Source organism: Haliotis cracherodii, unplaced genomic scaffold (assembly GCF_022045235.1).
Source record: "Haliotis cracherodii isolate W230 unplaced genomic scaffold, xgHalCrac1.p SCAF_15, whole genome shotgun sequence".
Taxonomy (NCBI): Eukaryota; Metazoa; Mollusca; class Gastropoda; order Lepetellida; family Haliotidae; genus Haliotis; species Haliotis cracherodii.
The window spans coordinates 17,212,143-17,236,562 of record NW_027266270.1 but is presented as its reverse complement, the minus strand read 5'-3'; the positions used below and the strand labels follow the sequence as shown (position 1 = coordinate 17,236,562).

The 24,420-nt window shown below is 40.7% G+C and overlaps 1 protein-coding gene across 1 annotated transcript in view; it reads left to right on the top strand.

Annotated features, from left to right (window-relative positions):
- The first annotated feature begins 19,601 nt into the window (after positions 1 to 19,601).
- Positions 19,602 to 24,420, top strand: part of LOC139462329 (uncharacterized) — a 28,960-nt gene continuing 24,141 nt past the window's right edge. Inside the window, exon 1 of the mRNA XM_071243971.1 lies at positions 19,602 to 20,096. Within this exon, the coding sequence (XP_071100072.1) occupies positions 20,039 to 20,096 (58 nt within the window). The 5' untranslated portion in view covers positions 19,602 to 20,038. The remainder of the gene's footprint in view (positions 20,097 to 24,420) is intronic.

The following is a 24,420-nucleotide window of genomic DNA, read 5'->3' as shown; positions in this document are numbered from 1 at the left end:
ATAGACGTACAAATGAATAAAGTGGTAACAACAACGTACACAGTTGAAAAATACACCTATGACAAAGGGATGTGACTACGTGTTAGGTGATAACGTAAGTATATTGAAACGTATATGTACGTATCTTATGTGTAAGCAATTAAATGATCATTCAAATAAGTATAGTAATTTATAGAGCACAACAAAAAAGTTAAAGAACACCTGATGCTTTCATTTCAGTGTAGTTAATATGTCATGGTGAGGTGAAATGGGGTTTAACGTCGCGTCCAAGAATATTGATTATTAGCGACGTGCATGTACGTGTGTGTGTTTGTGTGGCTGCTTGTGCTAGTCCGGACTTATGCCGATTTATAGTGCTAGCTAAGTGAGATACCATGCCGCAGTTGAACATGAATACCCCACTCAGACACAGTATACTTACTCCGAGCCGATCAGTCCTTGTTTTAGCCCCTTAATGCCGAGCGCCAGACAGGATAACAACAAGTACCATCTTTTAACGTCTTTAGGTATGACGCGGCAGGGGATCGAGCCCCAGACCTTCCGCTCTCCGGGCGGACGCTCTACCACTAGACCACGGAGGCGGTCTAATATGTCTGGCATGATAGGGATTCTATAGTAATGTGAAAGACTAGAGTGTTGTTTTACTTCTTTGGAGTGGTACATATATCTAAACCGTTATAAAATAGGACAGGTACATTATTTGATATCCAAATAAAAACATAAAATCAAATCTTGTTGTTTATCGTCCTTGATTTTGATAAACACACTTTATGTAGAATCGGAATTACAGCTTATAAATCATTGTGATATTTCAGGATCAAACTATTCAACCAAAACACAGAGGTAGGATTGACATAGTCAGGAACGAACGTTTACAAAGGGCATTGCGAACACTAAGGACTTCAACGTTTGCCCACCACCAGCACAACGATCCCATCATACAATGCGTGTTTTGAAGTTACTTACGTAGATGCAATCCGAATATAGATACGTATTATGCACTATGATGTATATTCTATAACATCAGATGCGCACCCATATCTTATCAACAAATGAATCATTTATTGACGCGATATATATCCAGTATGAATTTTCCTTGTGATAATAGGTACATTTCACAGTTTCACAATTGTCTTTACATTTAATACTGCAATGTCTTTTTTACGTGGGCCTTTACCCTATATACCAAAATAAACAATTGTATAAAATACATCAGCAAAATAATGTGGCATTTTTATCCGAAATGCTATTTATTTTTACCTCCGAGTGTTTATTGATAAGACTTGAGCCCAAATTTGAAGTGATTGCGAAATAAGGAATTAGTGATTCGTGAACTTTCATGATGTTATAACGGTACATCCACAAGAAAAACATAACTCATTTGAACAAACTGTTTCACTGTGACAAGACAGTAATATAAAGCAGGTGTTTTGGACCTTTGGAAAATGGACAAGCTTGAGGAAGGTGCTGTGACCATGTACACCATCCACTCAAATCCCATCTTCCCGAGGCAAGAGAGTTAACTGACTATAAAAGTAGGTTTCCACCCTTGCCGAACTAGGCTGGTATTATGGAGTTACATTTTGGCTGGACTAACGAGTCTATGCATAGTCCAATCAAAATCGCGCACCGAAATCGAGATCCGGTTCGTAAAGTGTCATGCAGATTTCGGTCGACTGCAGGATTTGCAAGGCAAGTGCACCGGTAACTCGTTGTCAATAGATATTTTCTAAATCTTTTCATGTTTTTAATGAAGGTGCTCACGTGATTTGATGCACTTCGCGATGTAAGACTCGTTTTATCACAATATAGATCTTGATTATCGATCGGATTGTCTTGACTGGGCGCCACCGTTTTATTTGAAGCAAATGCAAGTGATACGAGAGGTTAAATCTGATTGGTCAATTGGAGGGGCATAGAAAGGACATAACTCGTAATAGCCACTGGTGGCGTTACGATCGAGCCCAGGAATTCCAGCCTAGTTCGGCAAGGGTTTGAATTATAAAAACGTCAACACGTGAAGACTTGAGTTGCCTTTGCATATGTTTGTGACGGATACGCTAATCCTTTCTCGAAGATCACTATTTGATTTTGATTCATAAACACGTGCTCATGATATAGTTGGAATCGTAAACCTAATCGCCAGTTTTTGGCTGGCGATTAGGTGCTTCACTCTGGCCCACTCTGTGGGTGTGGGTTCAAATCCCGGACGGGATACCAAAAATGAGTATGAGAATCTGTACTCTACTTAGAAAGTGTTATCCAAGATACAACATCTGTTACAATTTCGCATAATACACAGAAACTTATGGGTATCTTATGGACATCTTAGCTTTGAAAATCAATACATTTGCATTTTTCAGTTTTCAATCAAAAAAGAAACAAACTCCATATACTTTCTTTTGTCCCTCGGTATATAAACTCTCATTATTCCGCCCTCCTTGTCATAAATTTCCGATTGAAAATGGCCGTTGGAATCACTCTGCACACCCCGAGACATTGCGGACGGGTATCACGATTGAGTGAGTGAGTGAGTGAGTGAGTGAGTGTACACACACACGTACACACACACGCGCGCGCGCAAACACACACACACACACACACACGCACGCACGCACGCGCGCCCCAATTACACTCGAAACATTGCCCGTGAACCATACAATACCTCCATGCAGGAGATCCGTCTTGATTTTGACACTTCAGTGGGCCATTTGTTTTGTTCCTTTTCATCTTTCACAGTAACGCGTAAGCTCTCTGCTCTTGGTTTAATGCAGTATCTGTGATGAGACAGGGAAGTGTGTGAGTGAGTATGGTTTTACGCGGCTTTTAGCAATATTCCAGCAATATCACGGCGGGGGACACCAAAAACGGGCTCAGACATTGTACCCATGTCGGGAATCGAACCCGGGTATTCGGCGTGACGAACGAACGCTTTAACAAAACTAAACTACCCGACCGCCCCCAGATAGGGAATGCATCGCTTATAACGTGATCAACGCCTCAGGGCTTTTGGCATGTTTCACACTGGAAGAACTCAGCGAGAGGGTAGTTCAATGTATCTCAGTCTGTGATTTGCAGAGCCGATGGGGGAAGCGCCCATGGTCTCGTGTAATGTTTTCGGATGAGTCCAGATTCTCAACTGGATATCAAAAACGTATGAGGAGGTGTCCTCCTGGGGTGGGTCTGTAACGATATGGGGCGGGACCACTGTATCTGCCAGAACGCCCCATGGAAGGGTCACTGGACAGTGATTGAGTTTTATTTTACGCTTCTTTTAGCAATATTCCAGCAATATCACGGAGACACCATAAATAGGCTTCACACATTGTACCCATTTCGGGAATCGGACCCGGGTCTTCGGCGTGAAGAGCGAACGCTTTAACCACTAGGCTACCCGACCGCCCCTCACTGGACAGTACTAACGAAACAACTTACTGGCGCCAATAGTTGTACCATGTTCTGTTGGTTGTCATATTACACCCAGTCCTCCCTTTTTCTTATTCGGGGGCACGGGTGGCCCAGTCGTCTAAGGCGCCGCGATTCGCTGTGCAGAGTTGCGTCCCTTTGGCACGCCAGAAACCTATGATTGTGGGTTCGAATCCCGGTTCGCCCCGATTATGTTTCTAGGTTTGTCAGCACCATACCTGTGTGGGTTTCACCGAAGTGGTAAACGTCTGATACATGCATCACTTCGGGCTTTCCTCTCCCATTAAGCTGACATGCCGTGATATAACTGCATTATTGTTAAAAGCGCGTTAAACCATACTCACACTCTCTCTTTCTTATCCACCATAACCATCACTGGCTACCTCTTTGTGTTACTGTAATCATCATTTTCAAATATCCCCTACTCTTTTTTGAGAGTATATATAAACCAGAAGTCTGAAATCTAATCTGATTCTGAAAGTCAAAGGACATTATAAATCGAACGCTGAGTGAAAACAAATTATTAATATCCATATACTCGTCTGACACATACATTGCTGAGCGGAAACATTCATGACATACTTCTTCTTAAACCCATGAACTGTTTACATTTCAAATGTCTTGAAAGGGTCACAGGAAAGATGTTTTCATTAAATATCACCTGCGGGGAATGTAGGCTTGCGTAAACATGCGTAATGTGGTTGTGATTATGTCCTGGCTATAGTTTCATATTTAGACCATGCAGTGATGGTGGTAGTGTGCATTCAGTCCACTCATATGACAGGTACATCTGAAACCATTAACAGAACTAGTGTTACAGTACCCAGCCAATGGGATCCTAACAGCGCTATTTACGTCCTTGTGTGTCTGAGCATCACGGAATCAATAAAACACATCTGCAGGGCTCCATTCGATACTTGTGTTCAGCTGGAGGCGGAAGGCCACCAAACTGAGTGTAATTGAAGAAAAATAATCATCAAATCAATAAATAATACATGTTGGGAGAGAAGAAGTTCTTTCCTGATGTAGCCAAGGACGGCCATTTGGAACAGAACTACGTCATTTGAAATATAGGTCACGAGTAGAAAATTTGTCAAATGTTACGAATAAAGTATTAAATGTTACAAATAATGGTCATTATTTGTGTATGAATAATGTACCCTGAATATAAAAAAATACAACTGAACAACCCTCAAAGAAAAGATGCTATTTAAAAGGAAGAACACTGTGTACTGCAGAATGTGCGTGAACACAAAAGGATACCAAACACTGAAGGACAACATTGGCTATAAAGAACACCAGATGGCGCTGTATTTTGTGCAACATGCCGAGTTTAAGCAACTTGTTAATTTTCAAAGCCTTTACATTTTGCATTTGAGGTGAGGTGAGGTGAAATGGGATTTAACGTCGCGTCCAAGACCATTGCACTTATATAGCGACGTGCATGTACGTGTGTACGACGTAGCTGCTTGTCCTAGTCCGGACTAATCCGATTTATAGTGCTAGCTCACTGAGATACCATGCCGCAGTTGAACATGAATACCCCACTCAGACACAGTATACTGACTCCGAGCCGACCAGTCCTTGTTTTAGCCCCTTAATGCCGAGCGCCAGACAGGGTAACAACAAGTACAATCTTTTAACGTCTTTTGGTATGATCGAACCCCGGATCTTCCGCTCTTCGGGCGGACGCTCTACCACTAGACCACGGAGGCGGTCACATTTTGTATTTGAATTGTGTTTATAAAGCAAGGAACTGTTGGTATATAGCACAAAGCTTCCACATATTTCAGATTTCCAATATTGTCCTGAACAAGTACAACGTAATTATTAAAAATCCCTCTCTCCTCGGTGTATATGACGTCAGACAGTGAGGGAACAAAGAATGACGTCATTGTTAGCCTCGGCGGCATGCGTCTCATTACACGCATCATATACCCAGCGGAAGCAAACTCGGACTGCTGTAACATTTCAAAGCCAAGTTTTTTGACCGAATGTCCGCCCATAGCCTCTGTATCTGAAACCTTCTTTCAACAGTATTCCCATGATTTCACTGCATCTCAGAATAATGTTGTAGTATTGCCCAAAGTGATCGACTATTGTAAGCCTATGTTAAAGTGTGGGAGTTACGATCTGCTAACTAACATTTTGGGGTAAACAAACTTTAACAGTATATGCTTGTCCTTGTATCAAGTATAATGTTCAAGTGTTGTACAATGTACAAGGCACAAGTATCATATTACATTGAATAGACAACATGTCTAGAGCACCGCCATTCTTTTAAGGGGGACTAGGCTCTTGTCAGGTGACAGTCTCAGCCAGTTTGAATCGCATGATTTAAAACCTGTGTGTGTCTGTAAACTCAGATGTGAGAAAATCTCTCAGTTTGACAAAATTTAGTATTTACACACATGAAATATCTCAATTTGACACAATTTAGTATTTACACACAGGAAATGTCTCAGTTTGACATAAGTTAGTATTTACACACAGGAAATGTCTCAATTTGACACAATTTAGTATTTACACACAGGAAATGTCTCAGTTTGACATAAGTTAGTATTTACACACAGGAAATGTCTCAGTTTGACACAATTTAGTATTTACACACAGACAAATTTGTCAGTTTGACACAAGTCAGTAATTACACAAGTCAGTCTTTACAACGTCTGTACATAGACTGGAAATAGGCTCCAGACAGTTAATATAACTGCCCCTTTTAAACTGGCTCTGTGTGGAATATTAAACCAATATCTCATTTGAAGTTCAATCGATCGTTGGCGTTGGAAACATATAACATTGATTTTTGTTGCTGCATGGAATTTATTTTTTACGTTCAACAATCTAGCACGAAACTGTTTTCAAAGACATAAACATCGTCATATTTCCTTATGTTTTCCGGGGAGTGAGTGAGTGAGTTTTACTTTTAGTAATATTCCAGCAATATCACGGCGGGGGACAGCAGCAATGGGCTCCACATATTGTTCCCATGTCGGGAATCGAACCCGGGTCTTCGGCGTGACGAGCGAACGCTTTAACTACTGGGCTAACCCAACGCCACTTTTTCCTTCAGTAATATACTGTTGCTGATGTTTGTCCGATGATTATATGAAGCATTGTGGTCCGATTACTAAATAACCTATTGTTTAGTATTGTCAACTTGTAGGAACAAATACAAAACCGCGTAGACTGCAAGGGGGCGGGTGATATACTCATCCGAACATTATTGGCTGAGTGACTGAGTGTTTTTCTTTCGTCGCTGTCCAGGCATATTCCACGAACATCACGACTGGGGGGAACCAGACATTGGCTTCAGATGATGCCCCCAAGATGGGCATCAAACACGTCACTATAACGGCTTGTCATCCATCTGATCTGGACCCACTTGCACAAAGTGATCTTAGCGCTAAGATGATTGTAACTCCCTTACTTTAACATTGTCTTACGATAGTCTTAGCATTAAGATCGCTTTGTGCAAGTGGGCCCTGGTGCTGTTTAGAAAGCTCAAAGAAGTAAGGGCTTCAAAATAGGTACGTATATTTATACATCCTCGATGGTCCAAGGAATAAGAGCAGAGCTTCTGCCTGGTGAGGTGGTACAATCCCCAGGCCGCATAATACCGACTGCGTGGATCGATGCTGATAATATAAATCACTGGATTGTCTGGTCCAGACTCGATTATTTACAGACCGCCGTCATATACAGTAAACTACGGTTATAACGAACTCAAAGGGACCACTAATTTCAGTTCGTTATAACCGTAGTTCGTTATAAGCATATATACAGAATAATACAGCAGTTAGTCGGGACAAAAAAGTAAGTTCGTTATATCCGTCGTTATAAGTGTGTTCGTTATAAACGTAGTTTACTGTAGCTGGAATATTGCTGAGTGCGGCGTTAAACAACAAACAAACAACCAATTCCAAAAAACGTTAAAAGATGCGCTCGGCGATAGCGATATAAGTAAAGGCCGGCCTGCTTGGAGTGAGTGTATTGTGTCTGAGTGCGGTATCCATGTTAAGCTGTTGCATGGTATTTCAGTGGGCTAGTACAAGCAGACACCACACGTGCACGCACGTCGCTTCATGAATGAAAGAATCGTTAATCCCTATCTCTCCTCAACTCACATGGACCTGCATAAACTCGGACTCTGATACCCTCCAATTTGCATATCATCGTATCCCTATGCTGTAGATACTTACTCATGCTTTCAGAAGAGCTCTTCTGGGTTGAGGCATTAAACAACATTCACTCACTCACATGTTACCGACAATGAACACAATATAAGAAAAAACAAAGATCGATATATGTGACTTCACGACAATCCACGCTATTCCCTGGTCTGAGAGTGTCAATAAAGTACCATTGTTTTATATGAATAGCTACCCCCGAGATATATATTATTCACATCGCTAGGCTACACGAAGCAAATGTGTGTAAAGACTGTTCCTGTGAAGAATGGTAAATTTCAAATGTACGTACCCGCCACGAACATCCAGTTTGATATTACATTATCGTGTATTTTCAAAAGTTGAGACTGCAAGCATCATGTTTTGCTCAAATATTCTACTCAACCTTTGATAGGGATAATCTGATATGTCAGTATATAACTTGACACATTATGAGAATCAGTTTTGTGTATCATGGTAAGATAGAAATATCCTCATCAAGTGGATCAGTTTTTCATAAAGGTAACGATATAATTGTTCCAGTTGTACTTGAAGACTGAACTGTTACTCTTTTTAGCAACTGTGAAGCGGCCGGAATAACACAGTTAATATATTGCACGTTTCAACAATTTCTTCTTGACTTAATTTCATAATAATTTGTTTGACTTTAACAGTACATAACGAGATGCTATTGATCAAGTGTTGGATGATAAAAGAATGGTGGCATAGATAATGAACGTCAAATATGCAATTTCCATTACAGCTATTTCTGTAAGTCAGGAACAGGTTTGCAGGATGACAATATGGCTAAAAGTCATCTAAAGTCGAAGGCGATAGGGCAGCCTAAAGCTTTAGTTTGTTCTATATCATTGGGGAATGTAAATCATGGCGCAAGGGCCAGACAAACCAGTGCTTGATATTACGAGCAACCTCGAACGCCGACGGGGTAAAAAACATGTGATCAACCAAGTCACCGAGCAATATCGATCCTAGAACATCCATAGTCTCTGAAAATAAACTCCATTTAAAGTCAAAAGGAGCCCTAGTGAGAAGGGAGATTCGGATCTGAACCTGTTGAAAATCTAGACTTGATTTATTTAGGGCTATAAAATTAGAGTAAGGGCAATGCAGAAAGGGAAATAGGTTCAGGGACTTTGAGGCAGACTAGACCGATCCATTTTAGTCGCCTCTCGCGACAAGCATAGCCTACTTTCTACCCGTGACTTGATCCGTAAATTCTAATGACAAATAGTTACCACGTGCCACATGCTTGTAGTAAGAGCCGATGAATATGGATTGGGTGGCCTCATTGGGTCGTTGCTCTTGCTATCAACCACTGGTCTGCTTGGTACAGACTCAATTGTGTAATGGCCGCCATGACATATTTTAATATGGCTTCCTGCGGCGCAAAACAACGTTCACTCATTCATTTTGACACGGGGCATTTCTACTCGAAAGTTTAACGATACAGCTTAATCAATTAAAATAATCAATTCCCATGGGTCAATTACATGTTAATTGTTGGGTTTAACGCCGTTATGAATAATATTCAAGTTATATCACGATGTGTGGGCTTCATGTGGGAGGAAAACCCGAAGGGACGCAGGTCTAAGAAAAATTATAAAGTCGAATTTGGGATTCGAGCCAACTGTCATTGAGCCAACAAACATAGCAGCTTAATTAAAGTTATGTATGACGTTAAATAAAAATATATGGTCTGCATAGCGAATTGAGGCGCCCTAAACGAACGAATGGATGGATGGATGATGGATGGATGGATGGATAAATGAAATGAAATACAATAAATTAATAATTACTGGCAGCTGTCTTAAATTTGGAGGACACATGCGGTCTAAGGCAGATAATTACAGAACGAACAAGAATCACGTCTCACACTAGCACATTAATTGATTTAATTTTCACCACAGACGGAAATACAGTTGTGAAGTTTGCAGTACTTGTTATTATTGGCATTGACCCCTGTCCAGTATTTGCGCATGTTAATGCAAGAAAGAATTGCAATGATTGTCCATTCGAATATATATATATATATATTCTCTAGCTGACACTTAAATTATAAACAAGTAATATCCAGTACAGCAAGAAAACCGCAACTGATTTACACAGAATATATTACCGATTTAGTTAGGAGTACAGAGGATAGGTTTGTCCCTAATAAGGGGGTAGTTATAAGACCATAAGATCAACAGTGGATAATAGTCAAATACGCCCTAGGTCGAAAGAGAAATCAACAGCATTAGAGAGCTAAATCCCTTAACATACCATGCCACTGAAACAACCAGAAAACAGGTTATATCGATGGTAAGAAAAGCTTACGTGATCATGCAAGTCAAATAGATAACAGGATGACTAGTTCGCTGGGAAGTAAACCATGGCGGCATATGGTTGAGGATTATCTTAGATCTAAGACGCTGGCATCTTATTTGCCGCCAATTATTGTTGATGAAATAGCCAATATTTTTAATGAGTAATATTTGACAAACCAGATAGTCCTTCTGTTTTTACAAAATATAATCTACACTATACGTTATGTGATATAGTTTTCTCTCAAGAAGAGGTGTGTGGTGTCTTGCTGTCTGTTGATGGTATTAAAGCAACGGGTCCTGATGATATTGGAAACAGATCAGTCAAAATGATCGCCAAGAGCTTATCCCATTATGTTACTGAACTGTTTAATTTGTTTATTAGAAATGCTGTAATTCCTGACATGTCGAAAGACGCAAATCTGAAACCTATTTACAAAAAGGGGATATAAATAAGTGTACCAACTACAGGCCAGATGCTTTAACGCCATGCTTAGCGAGGACATTTGAGAGGCGTGTCTTCAAGAATGTTTCTAACTTTCTCAGATATAATGATAATGGGATTCCACGCAATGTCAACTCACGTACTTTTACAATGAGAAAGTTACTGCTTTAGATAATGTAAGGAAGTAAGGGCAGTGTTCTGTGATATAAGTAAGGCAGATACAGGCAAAAAAGTAAGGGCAGTGTTCTGTGATATAAGTAAGGCAGATAATGGTAAGGAAGTAAGGGCAGTGTTCTGTGATATAAGTAAGGCAGATACAGGTAAGGAAGTAAGGGCAGTGTTCTGTGATATAAGTAAGGCAGATACAGGTAAGGAAGTAAGAGCAGTGTTCTGTGATATAAGTAAGGCAGATACTGGTAAGGAAGTAATGGCAGTGTTCTGTGATATAAGTAAGGCAGATACTGGTAAGGAAGTAAGGGCAGTGTTCTGTGATATAAGTAAGGCAGATAATGGTAAGGAAGTAAGGGCAGTGTTCTGTGATATAAGTAAGGCAGATACAGGTAAGGAAGTAAGGGCAGTGTTCTGTGATATAAGTAAGGCAGATACAGGTAAGGAAGTAAGGGCAGTGTTCTGTGATATAAGTAAGGCAGATACAGGTAAGGAAGTAAGGGCAGTGTTCTGTGATATAAGTAAGGCAGATACAGGTAAGGAAGTAAGAGCAGTGTTCTGTGATATAAGTAAGGCAGATACAGGTAAGGAAGTAAGGGCAGTGTTCTGTGATATAAGTAAGGCAGATACTGGTAAGGAAGTAAGAGCAGTGTTCTGTGATATAAGTAAGGCAGATAATGGTAAGGAAGTAAGGGCAGATACTGGTAAGGAAGTAAGGGCAGTGTTCTGTGATATAAGTAAGGCAGATACAGGTAAGGAAGTAAGGGCAGTGTTCTGTGATATAAGTAAGGCAGATACTGGTAAGGAAGTAAGAGCAGTGTTCTGTGATATAAGTAAGGCAGATACAGGTAAGGAAGTAAGGGCAGTGTTCTGTGATATAAGTAAGGCAGATACAGGTAAGGAAGTAAGAGCAGTGTTCTGTGATATAAGTAAGGCAGATACAGGTAAGGAAGTAAGGGCAGTGTTCTGTGATATAAGTAAGGCAGATACAGGTAAGGACGTAAGGGCAGTGTTCTGTGATATAAGTAAGGCAGATAATGGTAAGGAAGTAAGGGCAGTGTTCTGTGATATAAGTAAGGCAGATACTGGTAAGGAAGTAAGGGCAGTGTTCTGTGATATAAGTAAGGCAGATACTGGTAAGGAAGTAAGGGCAGTGTTCTGTGATATAAGTAAGGCAGATACTGGGAAGGAAGTAAGGGCAGTGTTCTGTGATATAAGTAAGGCAGATAATGGTAAGGAAGTAAGGGCAGTGTTCTGTGATATAAGTAAGGCAGATACTGGTAAGGAAGTAATGGCAGTGTTCTGTGATATAAGTAAGGCAGATAATGGTAAGGAAGTAAGGGCAGTGTTCTGTGATATAAGTAAGGCAGATACTGGTAAGGAAGTAAAGGCAGTGTTCTGTGATATAAGTAAGGCAGATACTGGTAAGGAAGTAAGAGCAGTGTTCTGTGATATAAGTAAGGCAGATACTGGTAAGGAAGTAAGGGCAGTGTTCTGTGATATAAGTAAGGCATTTGATAAGGTATGGCACAAGGAGTCATTATCTTAATTAAAAGCATTGGGCATCAATTAAAACTTATTCAAACAGTTCGAAAGTTACTTATCCAATAGATTACCGGGAGTAGTAATTAATGGTCAGGCATCCAACGTAAAACACTTATCAGCCGGTGTGCCCCAGAGATCTGTATTGGCCCCTTTGCTCTTTCTTATCTATATATATAGTTAACGAACAGCTAAATCACTCACCCTACAACCCAGACTTAGATCCCAGTGACTATTTCCTGTTCCGGCAAATGAAATCTGGCCTACGTGGAAGACGCTTCCAGGATGACGAGGACATAAAGGCTGCCACAGACTCGTGGTCAGAGGGGCAAGGGCGGGTTTCTATAAAAGTGGTATTAAAAGCTTGAAGGACAAATGGAATAAGTGTATTGAGGTGAATGGATATTATATTGAAAAATAAAAGTGCAAAAGATATTCAGTGACTTGGTCTTATATTGAAGTTATATTGAACTTATTGAACGTAGGTATCAAGTCTCGAGATGGTCGGTGAAGCATACCAAATAGGTCCCAAGACGGGATATCATGATGTCATTGTATCAGCACCATTGGGGAGCGTCACGGCGCTGCTTATATATCTAGAGTCAAGTGCAGCCACCATGTCGTATGCCATGTGTATCTCTCGGGCCCAACATAATAGATCCAGTCATCCAGGATTTCCACTGGAACGATTTTAATTATCTGAAAGAAAATGCTGGTACTTAAAAAAACATGTCTTATGTTTCAGTTATTCTACTTAAGGTTAAGTCAGGTTAACGAGTCTAGTTGACATTGCGTAAATATTGATACAACATTATAATAATGTAATCACTAATCACACAAATTAATTTGCCAAAAGAACATTATAGTCATTACAGTCAAGGAATTAATTGGGTCATTTGTTCTGAAAAATGTTTTGGCATTCGTATTATAAACAGGATGGAATTCTAAAAAGGTAATTTGGTAGAGTGGAAATCCGTTTCAAGAGAATTAGGGCATTATAACTAGGTTGGCATTACAACCAGTTGTACTATACATTTATTATCTGTCAAATATACAATGCTTTAGATATTAGACAGCAGTATCACAGGGAACCTTCTGCAAATATTTTCTGAGAATATGTCACAAAATGGGGGTTCCACATGTGTTTTTGAGAGACCTCTTAGTAACATTGCAGTTAATGCATTCAGTGGTCTAGAAGGAAACTGTTGAAATTTTCATGAAAAGAACGTAATTGTTGCGGAATTTATACAATGTGTAGCTTACCCATGCCAACACAAGGGTGAGTGAGTGAACGAGTGGGTTAGATGTCCGCTTGATGTTGGAGGAAAACCCGAAGTGATGTAGGTATTATACGTTTACCACTTTGCTTGTGTTTTTGACGAATGGACCGCCTCCGTGGCCTAGAGGTAGAGCATCCGCCCGGAGAGCGGAAGGTCCGGGGTTTGATCCCCGACCGCGTCATACCAAAAGACGTTAAAAGATGGTACTTGTTCTTACCCTGTCTAGCGCTCGGCATTAAGGGGCTAAAACAAGGACTGGTCGGCTCTGAGTCAGTATACTGTGTCTGAGTGAGGTATTCATCTTCAACTGCGGCATGGTATCTCAGTGGGCTAGCACTATAAATCGGCATCAGTCCGGACTAGTACAAGCAGCCACGCACACACGTGCATGCACGTCGCTATATAAGTGCAATAATCTTAGATGCGACGTTAAACCCCATTTCACCTCACCTCACCTTTTTGACGAGTGCCACCAGTGGTGCAGGATACACACACATACCGGGTACTTCTGGTATCACCACTATTTTATAGTGATTCATAAACACATGCTACTGATGTTGTCGGAATTGTACTATGGACCCTTCTTTCGCTGGATACCTCTCATAATTATGGAAAGGGTCACATCGCTTTAATTGAAGAAGTGATTTTGATGATATGGACAAAATCCGTCACAACAAATCACGGTAGACATAGACACAAACGACCAAGACATTCTATCGCTTACTAAGATAAAGAAGAATTTGATTCACGTCGTTTTGTACGCTTGGATTTCTCCACAGGGGTAAACATCCCTAATATGCGGGTATAGATGCAGTCAGACACTGTTGTGTCGACGTTGAATGGAGTTACGTAAATACTTCGAGTTATCCGAGGTTCGTCATAACCGAAAATGATAAATATGGAAGGAATACGCAGGGATCATGGTTTTACTTAGAGGCAACCGTTGGATCGACACGTCAAAGATCGACACAACGTGTTTGTGAAGACACACCAGTGAATCAGCATGGCCTCACGTCACTGGAGTACGTTGACAAAACCCAGTCACCGAGTGTGACCACAGATTCCATTTAGTTGCTCTTCTGACAACAGTGGTTTGTCTAAAACAGATTGATGGACACTTCGGGAGACGTGTCTGGCACATTGTATGGACGGCTAAATCACTTGGTATTATTATCAAATTTTCAACGTGGTTTGGGGATACAATCCTCAGAAAAATGTTTGTTTGTTTGATTGTTTGTTGTTTAACGCCGCACTCAGCAATATTCCAGCTATATGACGGCGGTCTGTAAATAATCGAGTATGGAACAGACAATCCAGTGATTGACATCATGAGCATCGATCCGAGCAATTGGGATACGATGACATGCATCAACCAAGTCAGTCAGCGAGCATGAGCCTCCGATCCCGTTAGTCGCCTCTTACGACAAGCATAGTCGCCTTTTTACAGCAAGCTTGGGTTGCTTTGAAAATACAGGTGCTTTATCCAAAGGTTCGGTTGATTTCGTACTATCTTAGTTTGGGTATAAAAGTTAACGCGAGCAAACTCAATCATCCTTGTACCACGACTGATTATAATGCACGACCATCTTATTGATTTTTCTTAACGCAGTTTAAGTTCAATGAACATATTGCATATTTATGATACTCATTCACAGCTGTCTCTGTGCCAATTATATGTTTTCAAGGTCGTATCAATCATGACTAAATGCGTTTTTACGGGACCGATGCTATTTCAAACAGTACTCATGTTTTTCAGCTGACATTCAGTCCAAAGACAATTATTGTCATTTAGTTTATCTAAACACATATAAAAGCCATAACAATATATACATGTGGTGTACTGCTTGATGTGGAGCTTATAGGTAACAGATATATGTCGTGTACTGCTTGATGTAGAGCTTATAGGTAACAGATATATGTAGAGCTTATAGGTAACATATACATGTCGTGTACTGTTTGATGTAGAGCTTACAGGTAACATATACATGTCGTATACTGCTTGATGTGGAGCTTATAGGTAACAGATATATGTCGTGTACTGCTTGATGTAGAGCCTATAGATAACATATACATGTCATATACTGCTTGATGTAGAGCTTATAGGTAAAATATACATGTCGTGTACTGTTTGATGTAGAGCTTATAGGTAACATATACATGTCGTGTACTGCTTGATGTAGAGCTTATAGGTAACAGATATATGTAGAGTTTATAGGTAACATATACATGTCATGTACTGTTTGATGTGGAGCTTATAGGTAACAGATATATGTCGTGTACTGCTTGATGTAGAGCTTATAGGTAACAGATATATGTAGAGCTTATAGGTAACATATACATGTCGTGTACTGCTTGATGTAGAGCTTATAGGTAACAGATATATGTCGTGTACTGCTTGATGTAGAGCTTATAGGTAACAGATATATGTCGTGTACTGCTTGATGTAGAGTTTATAGGTAACATATATATGTAGAGCTTATAGGTAACATATACATGTCGTGTACTGCTTGATGTGGAGCTTATAGGTAACAGATATATGTCGTGTACTGCTGGATGTAGAGCTAATAGGTAACAGATTTATGTCGTGTAGTGCTTGATGTGGAGCTTATAGGTAACATATATATGTCGTGTACTGCTTGATGTAGAGCTTATAGTTAACAGATATATGCACTTAACACTCTAGTTCTAACAAGTTCCAGGGAGCACGGGTTGTCGAATAGTTTCAGGTTTCGAAATTTGTGAGAAGAGTTGCGTCCCTTTATCGGCCTCGGCTTCCATGGTCATTGTTCGCCTCATGCGTTCACTATCATGTCGATCTTGCTGCAGTATTAGCGACTGTTTTCCACCCACATCACGACGGGGAACACCAAAAATTGGACCTTGACACATAGAACCCATGTAGAGAGTCGAACGATTCTACTCTTAACAACATGTACCTCTAACCATCGAACACCACCCACCCCCCACCCCCCTCCCCCAACCCCGCACACACCCACCCTTCACACACTCTCGTTTCAGCCACGCACACACACATACTTTCAGCAATACACACGTAGTTCACTACAGGTGCCATCAAGTGCGTTCACTGCACATTCCCACTTATCTTCAAGTAGTATTCTATTTTGGTATCATCACCCGACAGCTATATGATCGATACATAAATCTATTCTATTATTTGGATCATAGTGAAGCAGATCTGTTTTATAAAAATGGTAACATGATTATTGATTAAAGACATGTACATTTTCCGTGTCACCCTCATATTGATTGAATATTGTGATGCACTTAGCCAAATTGTGTGTTCATTCCAGTATTACATTCTTTGTCGTTTTTCCCCTTTTAGCACCGATGGTCGGTCGATCCGCTTATCTGTACTAAGCTCTGTGTGTGTGTGTGCGTGCGTGTGTGCGTGCGTGCGTGCGTGCGTGCGTGCGTGCGTGCGTGCGTGCGTGCGTGCGTACGTACGTACGGATGGATGGATGTGGATGTGCGTGTGTGCGTGCGTGCATGTGTGTGTATGTATTGGTGTAGTCACAACACGGACTATCAACACAACCAAAATGTGGATTAAGAATACATTTATTAAAGAAAGTTAAGAATTACGTTGATAATGACGTAACCTACGTACTCACACTCATTCAACTAGCTTCCACTATCTATAACCCTTCACCCTAACCCCACTAACAAATATACTAATCTTGCACTAATACACTATCTTCTAAACCCTACTATTTTATCAATATATCCCTGCATCAATATCAGAACACCAATACAACACAACATCAATGGCTCGGGTAGCCTGGTGGTTAAAGCCTTCGCCCGTCACGCCGTAGACCCGGGTTCGATTTCCGACATGCGTACAATGTGTGATGCCCATTTATGGTATGTGTGTATGTGTGTGCGCGCGCGTGCGTGCGTGCGTGCGTGCGTGTGTGTGTGCGTGTGTGTGTGTGTTTAAAACATACTTAATTAAAACCTGTGGCAGATACCTTTGAGTGCAGTATTGTGAGGGGAAGGTTGCAATAATTTACACAAAACACTGGGCCAAATTCCGCGAATCCATCTTTCTCCTCAAAAGGAAATTCAAGAGAATTCCACTTACACTAGGCCAAGATGCATCAGTACAACCCCTTAGACGTCAACATGACTCTCTAACTCGTCTTCTTACCTATCTGCTATAAAAGAGAACAAAAACATTTCCCTGTTCATGAAACAATCTCTACTTAAGAGTCCTTTGTACGACCCCGACTGTATCATGAGCATGTGTTTTTGAATCCCTATGTTGTAGTGATGGTACCAGGTGTTCGCGAAAAGGTGAGCGTATCCTGCCCCATCGGTGGCACCCGTTACAAACACATGCAAAGGCAAGTCAAGTCTTCAACTGAAAAAACACTGGAACATTAGGTACAACTTTAGATGGGGAATTGCATCGGACATAATTTTTGTCACTGATGCGTAAAATTTGGAAATGTAGTTCACGTGTCTACCATAAAACGTTTTGAAAGCTTTACTGAGGCCTTGGCACCCTTTGAGCAAGTGTCGCAAAGGGCTCTTTGAAATCTTGGTGGAAAGAGCATGCTCGATTGTTGTGAGGAATGTACACACCAAAAGCTGGAGCTGCAGGAATAGTGCTCGCAATAAAGAGAAAGCTGACTGGTGGAAAGTTGCGAAGTCGTCCCTCTTGTCTCGCATTCTTGTACAGATGCTGTATAGCACACGCACGGCTATTCACAGCGATAAGGCAAAATCATTGCATATGATGGGAACCACATTGCTCATTCACCATGTAGTAAGAGACAACTAAGGGGATCGGGTGGTCAGGCTCACTGGCTCAGTTGATGCATGTCATCGTATCCAAATTGCGTAGATGGATGCTCATGATGTCAATCACTAGATAATCTGACCCAGACTCGTTTATTTACAAACCACCATCATATAGCTTGACTATTGCTAAACATGCCTGTTAACAACAAACAATCACTCACTACACGTTTGTTTGTTTGTTTGTTTCGTGATTAACAGTGTCAAAAGTCCGGCTATATCACAGCGTCCTATAAATAAAAGAGACGTCGGAGTACGATGATACAAGATAACAAAGTCACCGAACCTGACCACAACATCCATTCATCGACAAGCATAGGATGCTGAGAACCATTGCTAACCCGTATCACCACTTCGACACGCTCCGTCGTATTTCTCTATCGATCTGCTTGAATACCAACCCACCTTATCCATGAAATATATATATTGACATCGTGGAGATTTTATAGTAGGACCGTATTTCATGATCCATATCCATATCTTATTGTCATATTTAATAATACCGCTGCTAGTGATCGGCTGACCACCAAGGCTTTGCTTGAATGAATCACTTGCATGTTGCACCACTTAAATAGCCTTTGTGGGGGACAGTTCCAAATTTGACCTATCAGTGACAAAGTTGATGCCCGATCCAAATCCCAACTTACTTGCCTTTGCATGTGTTTGTGACCGGTGCAATAGGCGGGACAGGATACGCTCACCTTTTTACGAACACCTCGTATCATCACTATTTGATGTGATTCATAACGTATGCTTATGAAAATGTCGGACACGTACAATGGACCTCTTAGCAGATATTGCTTATGATAATGTCGGACACGTACAATGGACCTTTAAGCAGATATTGCTTATGATAATGTCGGACACGTACAATGGACCTTTTAGCAGATATTGCTTATGATGATGGAAATAGTTTTATTTATTATCATGTTACTCGAAGATTGTTTGCTCATACCGATGTTTATTTTTTCTGAAACATGCAGATTCCATCTATCACACAATGACTATTGTCTAAACCCCATTCACTGACGAAGTATGTACTTTCGCCTCTTCTTCAACTGAGAGTCCAGTTCATAACATTATCCTGCAAACATTCCACATCTTCTCATTTGTCATGTCACAACGAAAGCCGACGAGTAAAACCTCGACATCTGTGTCTTTGGTGTGGTAATATTAATACGATGCAAGCAATCCATTCTACAATTTCGCATTATAAAATACCATAACAATGGACGAAACAAAAAAAATACAACCAAAGCAATTTGCTTTTTCAGACGAACAGAGGATGCTGAAAGAATACACGTCCTCAGGCATGACGGCTTGCTCTCTGGAGACAACTCCCGATCGATCAAGCAGCATTAGAATGTATGTAGCTGGTTCTTAATCGATTAAATTCTGTCTCTGAAGTAACCGGGTAGATCCGAAGAAGGCATCAGCGTGGGACTTTATTTTATGTCTTGGATTGAAAACTGAAGCTGATGCATCTAAAAGGGATTGTATTTTACAGCGGATGATTGTGTATGGTCTGATAGAGACTGGCCTAGACCACTCTAGCAGGTCTTTCTGGCAAGAAGAACCTGTAGTCCCTTGGTTCTATTTTTCAAAGGCTACTGCGACACCTGACACGCCTGACTGGTTGTATAGACAAGAGAACCACAAGTCTCCTGGTGCATTGCTGAGTGTTTTGTAACATAAATGGTAGTTGCTACTGGTTGTCTGGCTGAAGATGTGACGTTTCCAATTAGGAAAGATGGATTTTCAAAACTACTGTCACTTTGTATCATGTGTATTTTCAAAAGGAAACGTGTAAACATTTAGACACATCGAAATTGAAGTATTTCGTCGTGAGCGGAACACAACACAATGTGGCTGGAATTGGTGCTGATGTTCCAAGTCAGCGTCTTTGTAGGAGGGGCCAAGGGTGAGTGTCTGTTACGCTGAAAGGTCAGAACAAACGTTGATGATAACACTGAAAATGGTATCGCCAAGGAAAGGCAATTCGATTGACAAGTAATTGGGATTGTTTATCGAAATAATGGGTAATAATTTGTCTTTTAATGAAAAAAGAGTTCCTTATTGCGATTTCAAGGGAAAATGATGTCAAATAGATTATTGAAAAGCGAGCACCTGCCAATGTAGTTTTCAAAGACATCCATTGCTTTGGGGAAACTCCGGGATCCAGAGGGCAATGTCGACCATCATAAAGTCTTTTTTTATTGATGATTAGCGTAGCCGGACAGCCCGGAAATATCTATATATAGTATACACTAAAGTCACTTTTTTTTAGTATATATCTAGTCGTGAACCTTCGAACAAAAATATAGGATGAGGCTCAGAGATTTAGGGAGTATCTGTACCAACAGGTTTCCTTCATAAGAACATTGGTGGCACGGGTGGCCCAGTCGTCTGAGGCGCCATAATTCACTGTGCAGAATTGACAATCCGTGATATAAGTGTAATACTTTTCGTTAAGAGCCAACTTACTCAATCACTGGTTAGAAGTGTATTCCTATTGCGACAAAAAAAGAAACGGCTGAACAACACCGGCTTAGTGTTTGTTTTCCAATGACCTCTTATGAAAACGCATAAAAGGGGTCATCAACAAATACTTCAGTTATGTGAGACAATTGACTAACTCTAGGTTATAAAACGTTCACGTATTCCTAATTTAAACCATTTTTTGGCGTGGAACCATATATTGGCTGTGTCACTGGAAACAAGTTTCCTGTGGCTTTGGCAAGGTTAAACTGAATAGTTCTGACTTAGCCAATTAGCTTCAAGTAAAAAATATATTTTTATCGGTTTTATTCAAACATAATTTCCTATAAATCCGTCCCCTTATTTGTAATAATTTTTTTACTTTATCTTTGGAAGTAAATGGGTTGTTTAGGTAACAGTTGACTTGCCTTTGCATGTGTTTATGACGGGTGCCACCTATACGCTGTATACGCTCACCTTTTCGCGAAAATCTAGTATCGTCATTATTTGATAGTGATTCATAAACACAGCTCAGATAGTAAGTCCTACGTAGGAGATAGAAAGTCCTACGTAGGAGATACTAAGTCCTACGTAGAAGATAATAAGTCCTACGTAGGAGATACTTAGACCAAAAAAATATCCGTGGCCCTACTACGCTTCCGTATTGGTCAACTTCAGAAGGACTTCAATTGACGAAAGATGACGAACCTGGAGCGTATCTGATCAAGAGTCAGTAACCTTGGAACATAGCGTACTGACACTATTGACACGTCCGGTTCATATCATGTTCGCATGTCAGATGCCTACTGTATTGGTAATGCGTCGTGTGGCTGTCGTCGATCACCCACAATCATGCTTTATATCAACTGTCCTCAGATTTCGGATCATCTTCGGGGCTCTCTCTTCCCCTCTTGAACTCCCCTACCCATCCTTTCACAGTGGTTCTTCGGGAGTATCAAACTCTAAAGTTGACACAGTTTTCGCATGGATTGTGTAGGATGTAACTTGATGACGCCAAGTGGCCAAGTTTGTATACTTATCAACGAAGAAGACCATGTCTATTTGATGCCTGCAGAAGTATGGCCCTTGTATGAAAACTAGATATGTTATAGCTACATTTTTTGTTTGGTTTGTTGTTTAACGCCGCACTCAACAATATTCCAGCTATATGACGGCGGTCTCGAGTCTGGACCAGACAAGCCAGTGATTGATATCATGAGCATCGATCCACGTAATTCGGATAGATGACATGCATAAACCAAGTCAGCGAGCCTGACCACCCGATCTCGTTGGTCGCATCTTACGACAAGCACAGTCGCCTCTTACGGCAAGCATAGGTTGATGAAGACCAATTCTACCCCGGATCTTCACGGGTTGTTTTCAGCAACAACTGAAAAGCCACGTATTTTTGTAATTAAAAGTATAAGCTTAAATATATTTTTTGTAACCATTTTGCGACAAGGTATTCTTTTTTTCAACACTCTGAAGCATGTTTAATTTTTCTCAAAGCATTTATTCGGACAAGAGTGTTTTTACATTATTATTATTATACAACATGCAGGCATTCACAAATCTCGAACATCGTTTCTAGGTTTCGTGCTCGTGGGTTTCACCAAAATGAAAAACGCTTTTGGACTGCATCATTTCGGACTTTCCTCCCACATCAAGCTGCCCCGCCATGGGATAACTGGGATACTGTTCAAAGTGGAGTTAAACCCAACTCACTCACTCACTCATTCACTCACTCACTCACTCAACATATCATTCAGAGTGTTGCTCAAGAAAACCAGAAGTGATGCAGAGGTTTTTGATACACTAATGTTCTGAAATTAGCCCAGTCGTCTGAGGCGCCGCGATTCGCTGTGCAGAGTTGCGTCCCTTGGGCACGCCAAAAACCTATAATTGTGGTTTCTAGGTTTGTCAGCACTAAACCCGTGCTCGTGGGTTTCACCGAAGTGGTAAACGTCTGAGACCTGCATCACTTCGGGCTTTCCTCCCACATTAAGCTGACATGCGGCGATATAACTGGAATACTGTTAAAAGCGGCGTTAAACCCAACTTACTCACTCACTAGTGACTTTCTTCTAATGCTTATCACATTTTTGGATGACCCTCCCCATGTCCTTGTCCAATTTTTTCATGACCCTCCCCAAATATGTGTATTATTTTTTACGACCCTCCCCTCCCCCCCGCCCCCCCCCCCCCCCCCCCCTCCCCCTCCGACCCAGCTATCCTTAAAGTACATGACCTGTCCCAGATTTCTATCAAACTACAGTAAACTACGGTTATAACGAACACGCTTATAACGAACTGACGGATAAAACGAACTTACTTTTTTGGTCCCGACTATTTGCTGTAATTATGCTGTATATATGTTTATAATGAACTATGGTTATAACGAATTAAAAATTTAACAGTCCCTTTGAGTTCGTTTTAACCGTTGTTTACTGTATATAGGTTTGACGCTCTGAACTTCCGCGTGAACACTTTAGTGAACGACCAGCATGCTGCCAGCAAGTCACCGAAGACACTGCATGCCTTTCAATAACTTGCCGCCATTTTGTTTGACATGAGACAATACCGCCAACTGCTGAGGTTGTCAGACAGAGTGGAATTTATTGCTGCGCGCACGCTTTGTCAACCATAAATGTCAAAAGATCGAAGTCTGTTTCTTTGACCCAAGGTGATCCTAATGTTAGATTTTCAACTAATTACTTCTTTAGAAACGACAAACATGCCGGGTTTTTTTTTATTCTAAGGAAAAGGTGCGACGGTAAATAATTAATGACAAGACCGTTTACACAAATCACGTTTTGGGTTACCTTTGGAATAAAAGATGAATTCAGTTATGCATTATAATCGTTGACACGACGTATGTTTATTCATGGAAATTATTTGCTCCGTAATATGTAAACGGTTGGAATCTTCATTATTGATTTGGAAATATTGTGGTTGACTTCACAGTAAAGTAATTTCGATTTGTTTGTTTCCTTGTTGTGAAATGCCGCAGGCAACAACTATTCAAGCTATGTCACGGCGATATGTGAATAATTGAGTTTACCACTTGTCGTGACTTCGATTATTTTCTCGTTTTTTAAAGTATATTTTTTAAAGATCGAAATTTCGAAAAAGACCCATATTTTTTGATAACGAGAAAATAATTCAAATAACGAGAAAATAAAAGACTGCAATCCTGAGACATTTGAAAAATCTAAATATTCTCTTTCAATTTTAGATATATCCAATTAACATTTTGCTCAAAATCCGGCAAGTAAAAGTAGGTAAATACAATATATGTTTTTAGAGGTGATGAGGTCATGTTCAAGATTATTGCATTTATATAGCGACGTGTGTTTGTGTGTGGCTGCTTGTACACGTCAGGACTGATGTCGATTTCATAGTGCTTGTGCAACTCAGATACAATATACTGACTCCTGTTTTAGCCCCCAAATGCCGAGCGGCAGAAAGGGTGACAACAAGTACCATCTTTTAACATCTTTTGGTCTGACGCGGAGGGGATCGAACCCCAAAGCTTCCGCTCTCCTGGCAGACGCTCTACCACGAGACCACGTCATGACGTCATGGTTTTGATACCGTCATACACCTGCCTAGAAGAGTTAGGCATGTGATTGGTTGGTTGGTTGTTTAACGCCGCACTCAGCAATATTCCAGCTATATGACGGCGGTCTGTAAATAATCGAGTCTAGACAATCCAGTGATTAATATCATGAGCATCGATCCACGCAATTGGGACCGATGACATGCAT